The sequence below is a fragment of the Pelobates fuscus genome, chromosome 5 (genome assembly GCF_036172605.1).
Source record: "Pelobates fuscus isolate aPelFus1 chromosome 5, aPelFus1.pri, whole genome shotgun sequence".
Taxonomy (NCBI): Eukaryota; Metazoa; Chordata; class Amphibia; order Anura; family Pelobatidae; genus Pelobates; species Pelobates fuscus.
Window position 1 is genome coordinate 178081743 of NC_086321.1, and position 16384 is coordinate 178098126.

General features: G+C 40.3%; 1 protein-coding gene across 1 annotated transcript in view; it reads left to right on the forward strand.

Annotated features, from left to right (window-relative positions):
- POLE (DNA polymerase epsilon, catalytic subunit) overlaps positions 1-13025 on the forward strand; it is a 63113-nt gene extending 50088 nt beyond the window's left edge. Inside the window, exons 38-49 of the mRNA XM_063454777.1 lie at positions 1165-1385; positions 2556-2757; positions 3069-3242; positions 4205-4330; positions 4410-4542; positions 4635-4821; positions 5223-5354; positions 5838-6031; positions 7337-7537; positions 12133-12258; positions 12623-12712; positions 12824-13025. Coding sequence (XP_063310847.1) covers positions 1165-1385; positions 2556-2757; positions 3069-3242; positions 4205-4330; positions 4410-4542; positions 4635-4821; positions 5223-5354; positions 5838-6031; positions 7337-7537; positions 12133-12258; positions 12623-12712; positions 12824-12937 — 1900 coding nt within the window. The 3' untranslated portion in view covers positions 12938-13025. The remainder of the gene's footprint in view (positions 1-1164; positions 1386-2555; positions 2758-3068; positions 3243-4204; positions 4331-4409; positions 4543-4634; positions 4822-5222; positions 5355-5837; positions 6032-7336; positions 7538-12132; positions 12259-12622; positions 12713-12823) is intronic.
- The last annotated feature ends 3359 nt before the right edge of the window (positions 13026-16384 follow it).

A 16384-nucleotide genomic window follows, 5' to 3' on the forward strand; every position in this document is an offset into this window, starting at 1 on the left:
TCCATACATTACGTGTGTAGGTTGTAAAAGCATCCTACAGCTGTAATGGCAAACCTGTGGTGGGAGTTTCACTAAATCAGGGCAGGCAACCTTTGGTGCTCCAAATGTGGTGGACTACATCTCCAATAATGCTGGCAAAGGGTGACATGTAGTCCACAACATCTGGAGTGCCAAAGATTGGCTACCCTGCACTAGATGATACTGTCAGTTTATAGGAATCCCCTCAATTCCTAGAGGCTTTAATAAATGATGTGCCTTTAGTGCACAATGAAGTCCTTGCAAAGCTGCTAAATGTCGGTCAATAGGTGTGATGATGATAAAGTGCTTAGTGAGTGTGTAAGATACAGTAAAATAAAATCATGAGATCTGAGTAAAAGTGGATATGGCGTTTACAAATAATACATAATTTAGAGGGAAATGAGAGTACTGATTTTAGTGGGTTTAGAAAAGTATTTAAAATTAAGGTGGGACATTGAAGGAAAGGTTTAGAGCATGTGACAGGTGAATAGACCGTTAAAATTGAAATGGAGATGGTGGGCAGCAAAAACCAGTGTAGAGGGAGAGTGCAATTGCAATTAGAATGTTGATGTACTGTAAAATATATTACTTGTGCTTTAAAATGTTCATAGACCAAATCTTGCAACACTGGTTCCTAACCACAGGACCGATATTTGAACTCTATCAAGTAAATAGAAAAAATACTTTTGCTCCATTCCCCCCTGTGTGCACTATTTTTTGTTATATTTTATTTCTTCCTACATTATTCCGGATGCAATAAAAGTTGTCTGTTTTACTACTTATCTGATCGAGTCCAGATGTCTGTCCTTTGGTTATCACCTGGCATTGCAGTTGCACTTTGTCTTTAGTGGGTGGTGAACCCACCAGTCGCGTCTCATAGGATAAGAACATTTAGAGGTTTACTTTATTTTCTCTGCATAAATTACCTGTCTTTTTTCTATAGGCCATATCATCTTTATATTATTATTTTTTTATCATACTTTTGTTTCACACATACTTTTGTTTTGGGCTATCACTCTAAAACTCTAAAACTCTCTGGACTATGTTTTTTTTTTTTTTTTTATTACATTTTTTTTTTTTTTTATAATTCTTAATCTTAAGTATTTTGTATTTAATTTTCTTTAAAATGTCACTCTCCACCTTCAGATATTATCACCTTCCTGTGGGTAATTTGCCAGATGATGTATCCACTTTTGGATCTGACCTGTTCTTTGCAAGACATCTTCGCCGACACAATCACCTGCTTTGGATGTCCCCTAGCACCCGACCAGATCTTGGTGGCAAAGAAGCAGATAATAACCGTCTGGTAATGGAGTTTGATGAAAGAGCCTCTGTGGAAATCAACAACTCTGGTTGCTACAATACTGGTAAAAAAAACTATTTATGATCATTAAACTATAGAAGACAAAAAATCCTTACTTATCCATTTTTTGAATGTTGAAGCAAAGTATGCCTCATGTCATTGCAATACATACCAATATGACAGAAAATCTTTTATAATAACATTGGCCCAGTAGCCCACTTTTGATGATGGCGTTGTGCCTAATTTCTGCCTGCAGGTTCTGTTAGATTACATAATTTAAATAAATTACCCAGCCTGTGCTTCAGAAATGTATTGCGCACTCCCCATTAGAGCAGTTTAGCGCTCTCTTTGTTCGTGATTGTTGTAACTTCCTGAACAGTTGAAACTTCAGGATTTACAGTGTGAATCATGATATACACTTCTGTCATTTCTCAAAGTAGTGAATGAAGATAATGAACAGAGGTGATTTTAGGTTTATCAGAATTTCATCTTTCTGAGGCCAATAAAATAAGCACTATTAAAGGGACACTATAGTCACCTGAACAACTTCAGCTTAATGAAGTTGTTCAGGTGAGAACTATAGCTCCCTGCAGCCTCTCTCATGTAAACACTGTATTTTCTGAGAAAATACAGTGTTTACATTGAAAGCTAGGAACACCTCCAGTTGCAGTCACTCAGAGTGAACCAGAGGGACTTCTGAGTTGATGGAGGCATAATATGCCTCCATCCACTCAGATCTGCTGTGCACGAGCATCCTGTGATTCAGTATCTCCTCCCAATGCATGCAGACACTGAACTTTCCTCATAGAGATTCATTGATTCAATTCATCTCTATGAGGAGATGCTGATTGGCCATGGCTGTGTTTGAATCATGCTGGCTCTGCCCCTGATATGCCTCCTTGTAAGTCTCAGCCAATCCTATGGGGGAAGCACTGTGCTGACAGGCTATCACATGTCAGCAGACTGCTTGTTTTTCTGAGTCTAACAGCATGCAGATTTACAGCTTCTGGCTTGAATACAGCAAGATTTTTTTACTATATTTATGGAGGCATGAGGGGCCCAGGGGGGCTAGATGGTCGTGTTAACACTATAGGGTCAGGAATACATGTAGTTGCACTGGTGACTATAGTGTCCCTTTAAGTTGTCCAAGACTAGCATTCTTTATAATCATTTTTGTCAACAGTGCCCTGGACATGTATGTGTTCTCTAAAACCTCCCTTTGTGTCTTCTCTAGTGTGTGTGGAGCTTGATATCCAGAGCTTGGCTGTAAATAGCATCCTCCAGTCCCACCATATTAATGATCTAGAAGGTGCCGGCAGCGTGGGAATCAGTTTTGATGTCCTCCAGCAGGCGTCGCTTGAAGATATGGTTACTGGAAATCAAACCAACACTGTGGCCAGCTACGATGAGACAGCACTCTGCTCAAACACCTTCAGGTGTGTAATGGTGTAAAATAGCTAAATTGTAAGCTATAATAAAATGTCTTCCCAAATATGTTCGAAGGCATTTTTATAAATGTCAAAGTACATTTTATTTTGTGAAACTCCACCTATTTTCCAAAGCCTCCATATCTTCAACTGACTTTATTACTTCTTTTACTTTATTACCTGTTTTGTATCAATGTAGATATTGATTGCCCTGGCCTCTATCTGTGCTGTCATTTTTAATTGCATAGATATCCTCATAATTAAATTATTATTACTCTGAATGAGGGCACAGTATCTAACAACGTAAATATCATTTGCAGAATTCTGAAGAGTATGGTTGTAGGTTGGGTGAAGGAGATAACACAGTACCACAACGTTTATGCAGATAACCAGGTTATGCACTTCTACCGCTGGTTGAGAACCCCATCTTCCCTACTATATGACCCTGCTCTTCACCGAACCCTACACAACATGATGAAGAAGTTGTTCCTGCAGTAAGTAAAATGCTGTACATGCTTTTGTTTAAATTTTTTGCTACTGAAATTTATCTTATGGCTATTCACTTTATATTTATACTTTATAATGACATTTACACACTTTGTGAGCATACAGGACGGTGTTCAGTGCAGTTATTTAGGACAGTTTCAATTGCACTCCCTAAAGAAATATGTGCTTTTGCTTGAATCCTTAATTATCAATCAAAAAAACAAGGTGTAATAGAGTACTGAAAACGGACAACCGCTCAGATAGCCTGCCCTTTGGTGGGTCCCTGCTCAGATCTCAAGCTGGTGCCATTACAAAAAGAACCAGGCCATTTGCAAATCAGACTGATCCCACCCAAAAGGGCGGAACAGATCCAAAACGCAGCCTTTCTTCTCTTTGAGATTGCGTCAGGCATTCACACTCCATTGTACAAACTAACCAGCAACCCAAACAGCACAGACACGAGGTGCACAAGTGACAGTGCTTTTTAGATTCCACACATTTTCTTTGTTTATTTTTATTTTTTTAGTTCGGCCACCTTTCATAAAACGTTACCGTTCTAGTTTCCCAGAAAAGACAAGATCCAATAAAGAATAGAAAATTCCAGCCAAAGTTCAAAACCTTTTTATGGCTGATATCACACTTAACTCTTTAACGTAAAGTGTGCTGTTTAGAAATGTTGACAATGGCTTTAATTTGAACGTTATCTGTCCATTTTCCCTCACAATCCATAAACCTAGAATTAGTCCATCTTTCGACTGCATAGACAAGTGCTCACTAAACCAGTCTCTATGGATTCTCAATGCTACATCTTACCATACATCATATTACTATAGTTACTAGAAATGCTGGAGCTGTAACCTAATAATTCTCTAATCAGACAAATTATACTCTTATTATACATTTTGTAAACCTATTTGAAATACCCCTCTATCACTTCTTCAGGCATTCATTGTTTTATTTTCTGTTATAGACTAGTGGCAGAGTTCAGACGGCTTGGCTCCTCTGTGGTTTATGCAAATTTTAACCGCATTATTCTCTGCACCAAGAAGCGTCGCGTGGAGGATGCAGTTGCTTACGTAGAGTATATTACTCAAAGGTGAGTATATAGTATGTTACGCTGTGACGTTGTTTGACTTAAAGGGCTGCTGTGAATTATTTTTAATTTTTGCTTCCAGCATACACTCACGGGAGCTCTTTCACTCTCTCACTATTTCGTTTTCGCGCTGCTGGGAGTTTTTGCTCTGGATGGACCCTGCGAATTACGGTGGCATCAAAGGGAAGCTTCCTTCCAGTGTTCACTATGGAGAGGTCGGTTTACACATGTTTACAGAAGGGTTGGATTTTAGAAGGAAAAGTGAATTGGTGTGTGTCTTAATATGGATTTTTGTGGCCTATTTCAGAAAGTAGAAAAGAAGAATGATGAGGGCAGTGAAGATGAGGAAGACGAAGATGAAGATGAAGATGTTCCTTCAGACCGGGAGGAACCAGTGGATGAAGTTGAAGAGGCTTTGGAGAATAGCTGGAATATTTTACAGTACTTGCCACAAACAGCCTCTTGCCAAAGCTACTTTCTGATGATCATCTCCGGTGAGCACTTCTCTTCTTCTGTAACTTTTTATCCATGTTATGTGCCACGAGAACTTGTAGTATATCTGATTGTGCTCTTTAACTTCCCATACATTCATAACCCAGTGACATCTGCTGTGTATATCGTCTTTGGTGGGGGGTTTTGGGGGGTCTCTCTTCTAAATCACAGTATGTCTCCACTTCTCCCTGTGATCTCTGGTACTTCACTTTTCCACAGAGCGCTTTGTGTATTAGAACTCATTTTGACTCTGGTCAGACTGGGCAAAGCTTCTGACCAGAGATTCACAAGTAATTAAAATAACTTTTACATGCAGGTACATTGGGGGGGGGAGACAAAATATACAAACTTATTTTCATATTTACTGGTCATAAATTTAAATTCTTATGTCCTGTTCATACAGCATATGTTGTGGCCGTGTATCATAGCATGAGAGAGGAAATTAGAAGGAATGCGCCTGGGAGCACTCCAATCAAACGAAGACAGCATAGTCAGGTTTCGCAAGAACCGGAAGGAGAAACTGGAGCCATGCCTGGTGAGGACCTCTCCGATTTAAGCATATTGCACGTTTTTTTGTGATTTTATAATGGATTAACTAACGTTGATTTGCATGGGCACTTTGAGGTATATCCTACTGCAGAATGTCTTTTCATGTCATTTATATGAAATTAGTTATGTCCATTGCCTTTTTATGGGGCCCGTATTTGAACCTATGTTCAAAAGAAGTTGACTTGTCCTATAACTGGGATAGGCAACTTTCGGCAGTCCAGATGTTTTGGACTACATCCCCCTTAATGCTCTTACACCCTTAATGTTGGCAAAGCATTATGGGAGGTGTAGTCCAAAACATCTGGAGTGCCAAAGGTTGCCTATGCCTGTCCTATAACATCATAAACCAATTGCCAACAGGCTAACTTCTATATCTCTTGGGGGGAAATTAAGTTGCCACAGTTTTAATTACTGTGCGAGATTTGTTTGTCTTTATTATTTTTTTATAAAACCCACCTTTTCTTCACAGGTCTTATCACCTTTTCCCAGGATTACGTGGCTAATGAGTTAACACAGAACTTCTTTACCATCACACAGAAGATACAGAAGAAGGTGACTGGGACTCGCCATGCAACAGAGCCCTCGGATATGTTTCCCATTTTACCAGGGTCTTATCTTCCTTTCAACAATCCAGCCTTAGAATTCATCAAATGTGTGTGTGAGGTAAATAGCTAGAATATATGGCAGCTTTATACTCAAGCTAACTGGAATCAAGAGCTCATATACTTGAAGTTTAGCATTTTAGGCAGATGCCCACAGAGTACAATGAGCGTCCTAGTGGTAACACTAATGTATTAGGACTTTGATATCCTCTCTAAAGCGGCACTGTCGTTCCAAACGTACCTTTCCCCTATTGTTTTCTTTTCTCTGTCTGTTTCTGTTCTTCGGTTCTTTTTTTGATCTAGCTTTCTGTAAAACATAAGTCAAAGTAGGGACAACTTTGTCCTTTGTATTTTTCCTACACTTGACATTCTGACACAAGGAGTAACTTGAGTCCGTTCCATTTTCTGTGTCAAAGAAAGTTTGCCTACAATACTCGCGATCCTCCTTGTGTCAGAATGTTAGATGTAGAAAAAATATATAAACAAAGTAGTCCCTTCTTTCTCTTATGTCTTAAAGAAAACTAGATTAGAAATAAAGAAAAGAAAAACAGATTCTGAGAGCGGAAGAGAATATGAAACAATAGGAGAAAGGCAAGTTCTGCGTGACTGTACCTCTTTAACTTTTTGATACTCAAGAATGGACTTTATCCTTTTTGTGTGCATTTAGTGGTGGTTTTAGCAGATCATAGTTAATGTCCCATCCTCTTTTTGTATGAATTACAAGAGGATATCTCTATTCTAATTCAGCAGCCATAAACATTAACTGTTCCCTCTACTTCCTCTCTGCTGTATCCCAGTCATTAACTGTGTCCTTAACTATACGATAGACATCAAATCTTGGCACCCATGGTCTCTAATATGGTTCTCAATTATATTTAATCAAAATAGACAATGAAGGAGTTTGCTCTAGATTGTGGTTATATTAGCCCATTCAAACCAGAAGAAACCTCATTGGTACGGTTGGGTTTACAGTCTCCCTATACAAATTATAAATCTTCCTTCATGCTTATATTCTTGGCATTGACTAAAGCTAGGACAGTTTTATATCAGTTTGTTCTAGGCAACACATTATGTTACACATTTTAGCAAAACTGATTTATAGTTTCCAATTCTAATTTAATTTACTAGCATGTAATTTTTATGGCCCTTTCCAAGAATTCTGGTCTAGTTACTGTGACTCAGCAATTGAGAGAGTAGTGTTTGCAAGGATAAAATCAGAAATTATATAGGGTCCTGTAGGCTTGCAAAATTCAATGCTAATTAACTATTTTAAAGCACCTAATATTGATAACCTTGAGTTAAGATTTTATTATATTTATTATGGATGCATGTTTCTGAGAAATCTAAATGTGTATACAATCCACAGGTATTGTCTCTGGATTCAAATATTACCAACCAGGTCAACAAACTGAAAAGAGATCTCTTGCGGCTAATCGATGTAGGGGAGTTCTCAGAAGATGCACAGTTCCGTGACCCCTGTCGATCCTATATATTACCAGAGATCATTTGCAGGAATTGCAATTTCTGCCGGGACCTTGATCTGTGCAAGGACCCTTCATTTGGTCAGGTCAGTGCCTTTCCCTCTTACATATTTTATAAGTTCAGAAGCACTCCATGGTGAATATAAGTTTTTTTTTTTTTTTTTTTTTTGTGCAGCACTGCTGAAAAGAGACATTACAGCACTCAATCTAAAAAAAATACCAATAATCTAGAAAAGATCATTTTCATGCAAGAAACCCACTCTTCCTAGTGTTTTTGATTTCAGCACTGTCTCCAGAGACCTGCTAGTAGTTGAGATCTCTTGTTGATTTGTGGAAGTGTTAAAGCAGCACTGTCATGTCGAACTTACCTTTCACTAATCACTTCCTCTTCTCTTCCTCTCCCAGGATCTGTTCTTCATTTCTTCCTGTCTGCTCTAGTTTTCTTTAAAACATAAGACAAAGTAGGGACTATTTGTCTTATGTAGGTTTTCTACACCTGTGTGCTCCATTTCCTGTGGTCAGAGAAATTTTCCCACAATTTTCACCTTTCCTCCGTGTTCTCGCGATGCCTCCTTTCCGTGAACGCCAGCAAAACTACCAAATTTCCTACTGTCCTCCGGACCCCACCCTTGAGCTCGTATATTGCTTCCGTGAGTGTCAAGCCTCCTACTGGGATGATGATATCATTTCTTTCCACATTGCTTGTAGATACTATTTTTTCCGGACCAAACTTGAGTCTCTATATGTTCTTATTAGTTTCACAAATCAAGTATATAACGGACATGGGGGTATAGTATATGTCTCCAAAATGTACGGGCAATATATAAATTCAAAAGAGAAGAAAGGAAAAAGAACTAGTATTAAGACATATATAAAAAAAATGATGATAATCATATAAAGGGAAAGCTTGCAACTGTTATAATAAATAAAGTGTAAAACAGACTGTGCTAGTAAGTCAGTAAGTTTGATCAAACAGACTTGCCTAGGGTGACCGAGGGGAACGCTGACACTCTGAAAGCACCCATTTCACAGGAGGAGGTGGAGGTGGCGATTTCCACTCTAAAGGGTAATAAAGCTCCCAGACCTGAATGATCTGATATGAGCTATTACACAAAAATCAGGACAGCAACATGGCCACTGCCAACATAAAACCAAATAAAGAGAACACCTGCCCTAAACCAAATAAAGAGAACACCTTTGCATCGAACTATAGACCTATATCCCTCATCAATTCTGACCTAAAGATCTTTGTCAAAATACTATAAATTAGATTGACACCTTTATTGCCTAAATTGATCCATCCGGATCAGGTCGGCTTCCTGCCAGGCCGCCAACTGTATGAGAATACCCGCGTTGGGCAGACCTGATTTGGTACATGACTGAATCCAAAAAACCATACCTAGCACTCTCCTTGTACGCCGAGAAGGCTTTTGATCGGGTCCAATGGCCATTCTTATTCAACTTATTGGAAGCACAGGGATTCCCCGAACCATTTATTACTACGATTTAAAGCCTTCTACACAGAACTGCAGGCACAGACTATTCTGACAGGAGCCCCTAGGACCCCATTCCGATTAACGAGACACGACAGGGATGCCACATGTCCCCACTCCTCTTCGCGATCGCCCTAGAGCCGCTATTACCCTCCATAAGGACTGACGCACAAATACAGGGGATACAGATAGGGAACCAGCAATTCAAAGTGCAGCATATGCCGATTACGTGCTACTGACACTTACTGACCCGATACGCTCCATGGCCAAACTTGAAACACTTCTACATAGCTATGAAGATGTATCCAGATACAAGGTCAACCTCAGTAAATCGATAGCAATGCCATTTAACTTGGCGGACCAGGACGTGACACACATTAGACATATCCACCAAATCAAAACCACCACAGAGGCGCTCCCTTACCTTGGGAGTGTGACTGACGGCAGACCCTAACGCATTATTCAGATATAACTACACACCACTACTCGCCACACTCAAAGATTATCTAGAAAAATGGACAGACAAGCCTATCACCTGGCTGGGTCGCTTGCATTCAGTGAAGATGAATATCATGCCTGCCTAGACTATTATTCTTATTTCAAGCCATACCAGTACGGGTTACAAGGGGAGACTTAGCAGACATACAGAAAGCTATAGACACATTTATTTGGCAGAGAAAGCGACACAGAATCGCCATTGCGATATTCTATAGCCCTAAAAGGAGGGGTGGACTAGGGCTACCCCAACTCTATTTTTACTACCTTGCAGTACAAATAGCCCGAATCGCTTATTGGCACTGCCCCGTAGACCATAGGCGATGGGTGGACATTGAGTCTGTACTGACTGGCACTGACCTACCGCATTTCTACATGTGAACTTCCAGAGAACAGGGTTTCTCAGAACTACCTACCCAGCGGTCCTCAACTCCATAAGCTTGATGGGACCAAGTGGCACAGAAATACAATCTAACTAGTTTCCCCTCTCCAATGACCCCAGTGTTGAGGAACAGAGCGTTCCTGCCGGGACTGAGGGCTAAGGATTTCAAGGGCCTAGAGGCCACGGGTCTACAATGCTACATCCATCTATACATTAACAAACCGTAAACTATGAGCATTTACAATCATTTGCCCCACTGGGCACCCGAGACTTCTTTCGCTACATACAGCTTAGAGACTGCGCACAAACCACTGAGGTTAGGACAGCAATAGCCAAACGATTTACATTTTTTGAAAACGTATGCCTATGCCCGCGAAACTAATATCCCTACTCTATAGCCACATCAGCTCGGAATCCGGGGAATGGGGAACACTAACATATACAGACCAGTGAGAGGTGGACTTGGGAGAAACGATAGAGGGGACGGATTGGCGGGACATCTGGGAGGCCTGTGCGAAAAAATCCATATGCACCTCCTTACAGGAACAGGCTTACAAAACACTATTTCGATGGTACACGACCCTTGTCAACCAATGCCACATGAAGATCTGTCCCACAGATACATGCTGGCGCCTGTGCAGGGAAAAGGGCAACTTCATACACGTGGTGGTACTGTCCCAGAGTTAGAGAATACTGGCGGGGGGGGGTGCACCTGGGCTTGCAGATCCTACAAAGGAGACCAACACTTGATCCATGGGCCTGCCTGCTGTCCAGATCCACGGAGGGGCTAGACAGATACGAACAAAGAGTATTGAATATGCTCTACTTAGCAGTCCGCTGAGTGTTGGCTCAATGGATAAAACCTGAGACTCCCCAATTATCTCTAGTCGTATCTAAAAGTAGAGACAATTATCTGATGGATAGACTGACAGTACAGGTCTGCAACACAACTGCCTCTTTTAAAAATGTATGGGCTCTATGGGAGCAATTTGAGGAGTGACAGACATTCCAAAACTGACCCTGACAGGGGAGGGGTGGATGGGGGACGGCCCCTCACCTCTGGTGCCAAACAACTAACCGGTATTCACACGGATATTGGAGAAAGCTGCATTCACAGATAGTGCTGGTACCGATGTATGGGAATTCTTGACAGCGGCTGGGGGGGGGGGGGGGTCTCGGCTTGGGACTGCTGTGCAGCCGCCCTGCGGACAAATGCTCAGGTCATGGCATGGTGGCCACCGGTGGAGACAATATACAGACTTAGGGTTGTGCTAAATGGGATTCGTAGCTCTGATTGTGTAACCAAATGCAAACATAACATGGTACGAACAGTTATTGTTAATGGATCGATTACTTGACCAACATCCATGGTCACAGACACAAGACAGACCTCTTGGGGGGGAACCGGCCGGGCTGATGGTGGACAAAGAAGGCCGGGGGACTCCCGGGGTTGGGTGCGGTCGGTGCCACCGAGCTGGTCATATAACGCAGCAAATACAAGACCTAATGCCATATATGCCAGAATCCAAAAATGCTGGACCTTTCTCTCACTTATGTTTATCCTTCTCCCTTTTGCTGTATTAATATTTATGTATTTGTTTCTGTTCTATCTATATAATGTAAAATCTTGACACACGGTGATCATATGCAGTCTGCTAACATGTGATTGCCTGATCCAATTACAGTACTTCCCCATAGGATTGGCTGAGACTGACATGGAGGCAGATCAGGGGCAGAGCCAGCATGATTCTAACACAGCCCTGGCCAATCAGCATCTCCTCATAGAGATGAATTGAATCAATGAATCTCTATGAGGAAAGTTCAGTGTCTGCATGCAGTGGGAGGAGATACTGAATCGCAGATCTGAGTGGATGGCGGCATATTATGCCTCCATTAACTCAGAAGCTCCTCTGGTTCACTCTTAGTGACTGCAACTGGAGGTGTTCCTAGCTTTCGTTGTAAACACTGTATTTTCGCAGAAAATACAGTGTTTACATGAGAGAGGCTGCAGGGAACTATAGTTCTCAACTGAACAACCTCATTAAGCTGAAGTTGTTCAGGTGACTATAGTGTCCCTTTAAACAAGAAGCAACTAGAATTCAGAGGTGCTCTTTAATAAAGCCTTAGCTGGGAGTACTTAAGGTGAAAGCGCCCTTATTCTTTATATTTATTTTTGTTTTGTTTGTTCGTTATTGCATTTTACAACATCAAATGCATCATACAATATCCCTTTTTGATGTGAGTTCAATAAATGTCCTACTTTTTAATGTTTTTATTGCATGGGTTTCATGGCTGTATTATTCCATTGTAGGATGGGTCTGTGGTTCCTCAATGGGTTTGCACTAACTGCCAGAGTGAGTATGATATTGACAGCATAGAAATGGCCCTGGTCGAAGCTCTACAGGAAAAGCTTATGACCTTCACATTACAGGACTTGGTAAGAATTTCTATGGTCTGTGGCCAAACTTGCAATATGTGTCTGACATTAGCACACCATCTGCTTTGTATACCAGTTTCATCAGAGACAACTGGGTGGTATAGTTTGGTAGGAACACACATCTTTTATATTACTGAATGTTTAACACTTCATGATTATGAGTAACCGTTCTCACCATACTACTCCTCTTGATCCATATCTTACTTCTCAATCCCTGTCTTAACTTATCCTTTGCCCCATCTGTGGATTGGTGTAATAATTATTTTTCATCCTGCTCCTTCGCACTTTTTTTAGTACTGCATTAATTTATATAAACTAAAAATGTTAAATTTTTTTTTCTTTTTTTATGATTTTGTAACCTCAGGTTTGCACAAAGTGTAAGGGTGTAAAAGAAGAAAATATGCCCGTGTATTGCAACTGTGCAGGAGATTTCAGCCTCACTATTTCTGTAAAGGTATGCATAGATCTGTTATTAATGTTGGCTGTTATGGTTCAGGTGGTACTATTGCTGTACATGTGTTCAGGTGGTACTATTGCTATAATTTGCACTTATTCTTCATTTTAGGCATTCACAGAGCAAGTTGACACATTTCGCAATATTGCACAGCATTATAATATGCCCCATCTCTTGGAGACCATTGTTTGGCTGATGCAGCAAAATCCTCAGTTGAACAAGTGATGCCGTCGGACAAGGATGGAGCCATTTTGTATTTATGTATAGTCCCCTGAGAACCTGGTTGGTTTATGACCACCACCCTCTGTTTTTTTTTTTTGTTTGTTTTTTGCAACCTACAATGTTTTCCTTAAAGTAATAAATATTGTCATATTTAATATATCTGATCTTGTTTTCATTAATTTGCTAATTGAAGAACGGTCTGCAGACAGTACTCCAACATACTAAGAAAATGTTACAGTAGGAAATATATGCCTTTCAGACGTTGGCATATGAGGACTATAACATTATCCAATTGTGCTATATTGACATGACTTAACCCATGTTGATTTTAATTTACCTCATTTCACAGTTGCTATAATGACTACTTTAGGAAGGAAAGGTGGCTTGAAGGGATACTCCATGCATCATAACTTCATGGCAATTAAGTTGTGGTGTAGAGGTTTCCGAGCGCTGTCTTACCTTAAAGGTACACTGAATGCACCCAGACCACTTCATGTCAATCTTCTTTTTTTTTTTTTTGCGATACAAACGTTGCTGTTCTGTAGGATTGATATGAGGGTTAAGATGCCTCAATTGGTTGTTAGGAAGACAGCTTATAGAGGCGCATCCTCTGCTATACTTTAAAACTCTGCTATAGATGAAATGCTTCCCCTAGAGCAGCATCTGATTGGCTCAGCGATTTTCCAATAATGTGTACCAGCCTCCCAAAGTTTTGGCACGTTGAAAACAGCCAGTAAAGGGCAAGCACAGACCACTATCTCTTGTTTTATCTTGGCATTTACTTTGCCAATATCATTAGTGATCTTAGCTAGCAGAGAGAAACCCTTCAGATTTGATCATGGATTAGGTTTATATTTAGGATTAGAGCCAGCAAAGTAATTCATATGCTGACAGTAAAGGGAATCTGTCAAACATTATTTATAGGGTTAGTTATAGGATGAATAAAAAAAAAATCTAAAATAAGATGCAAAAATAAAATTTTAATAAAGCTCAAAATATATCACGAGAGTCCCCATGCCGTCGACCTTTGCAAATGGTATGCATTCATGCAGTAGTTTAAATGTCTGATACTAAAATGTACCATAGACCCATCTATTTTTTTTTTTTTTTTTAAATGTATGTATGCAAAGGGAGTCATTCTGTACTCAAGGGATATAACTAAGGAGAATTGAGTGGGGTATTTTTTTTGGGGGGGGGGGGTTATTAGTGGTACACATTCATGTTTAAAATAAAACTTGCAATGTGCATGCATTAAAAAAAAATGCAAACATAAAATAACTTTAGATTTGAAGGTAAATGGTGTTAAAATGACTACAAATCTGAAATAGTCAGGTCTCATATGGCACATTGTGGGTATTGCTTTATTCAGAAGAGTTTGCGGAGTATAATTTGGGGGGGTTTGAATCACATATCAGACTTGCTAAATGTCCAGCAAAAGTAATGTTTATGAAAAATGTTAAAGGGACACTATAGTCACCTGAACAACTTCAGCTTAATGAGGTTGTTCAGGTGAGAACTATAGCTCCCTGCAGCCTCTCTCATGTAAACACTGTATTTTCTGAGAAAATACAGTGTTTACATTGAAAGCTACGAACAGCTCCAGTTGCAGTCACTCAGAGTGAACCAGAGGGACTTCGGAGTTGATGGAGGCATAGTATGCCTCCATCCACTCAGATCTGCTGTCACCAGAGCACAGGGCAGCACTGTGCACAGCATCCTGTGATTTAGTATCTCCTCCCTCTGCATGCAGACACTGAACTTTCCTCATAGAGATTATTTGATTCAATTCATCTCTATGAGGAGATGCTGATTGGCCAGGGCTGTGTTTGAATCGTGCTGGCTCTGCCCCTGATCTGCCTCTTTGTCAGTCTCAGCCAATCCTATGGGAAAGCACTGTGATTGGATCAGGCTATCACATGTCAGCAGACTGCTTGTTTTTCTGAGTCTAACAGCATGCAGATTTACAGCTTCAGGCTTGAATACAGTACGATTTTTACTATATTTATGTAGGCATGAGGCGTCCAGGGGGGCTAGATGGTGGTGTTAACACTATAGGGTCAGGAATACATGTTTGTGTTCCTGACCCTATAGTGATCCTTTAATTTCTGCTCTTTCTTGTCAGTTAATGGCTCAATGTTGACTGACCACTTTGAGGAAAAACCTATTTTTAAATAGGATTTTCTCCTGATCTATAAATTTGCTGGCAAACCCGCTAGCACAATGTATAGATACAATCTTGTGCTCCATCTAATGAGAAAAGTTGGGGCATGATAGGTGCCCTTTTAGTCACAATATATACCTAAGAGATAATCTGGAGTGTCTGCTTTTACAAATGATAGGCCTTTGTGAAGTTATTTAAATAGTCAAATTGATATAATCACCCAAAGTGACACATAGGGCCATGTAACAAAATTCCAACTATAAAAACTGAAACTTGGGTCTTTAATATGGCACTGTAGCTACACAGGATAGTGGTAAAAGCATACATTATGTGTATTATACCCGGAAGATGTAGCTGAACACGATATGTGGTTTTGTACAAGAGTAGCACACAAAAATATATACTTTTGTGTGGCAATTTTGTTTTATGTGATAGCGATTAAAGACAAACATACCAAATTCTAAAAATGTTGCACATTTTACTCAATGTATTTTGTGAACTAGAACTACCAAAAATAAACGGACATCATAGACATATGGTGAACTTTGTAAATCAGGACAAAGAAATTAATTTCTTATGAATTGCCTTTCTTAAAGGAAATACGGTACTATACCGTTGGGAATACAAACCTGTATTCTCAACGCTATAGTGCTCCTCCCCGTGCAATAAAAAATGTAATAGAATACAGATTTACTTAGCTTTTTACAGAGCCGAGGATCTCTTGATGCTGCTCACCTTCGTCTAAGGCAAAGAAAAGGTTTTTTTGGGGGGGGGGCGGGGGGGTTTAATTGTAAGAACAATAAGGATGTGGAATTCTCTGCCTGAAGAAGTGGTTTTATCTGAGTCAGATCAGATGTTCAAACAGCAACTATATGCATACTTGCAAAAACAGAATATTCATCCTATAGCAAATTGAATTCCCTGGACTTTCGGCCTGGGTTTTCAGGCAGGTCCCGCAAATTGTAATTAATAAAATGACCTAATTATGTAAAATTGTTACATAAATATATACGTAGAATTATTAGATATAATTTTTATTTATGCGGTCCTTGGGGACCCGGCTCTAAACGCTGGGGGCGGCATAGCACATCCCTGCCGTACTATGTACTTACCTGGTCGCCGGCGATCGCGGTGGGGGGGGACTCACCTGGCATCCCAGGGAGTCCCCCTGCTCCCGTTCTGGCCCTCCTGGGCCATGTGATCGCGAGGTACTTGCGAGGACCTCACGATCACATAGGACAGCATAGCCGTCCACAGCAATGCCAGCAGGGGGAGTGCCCTTATTTTAC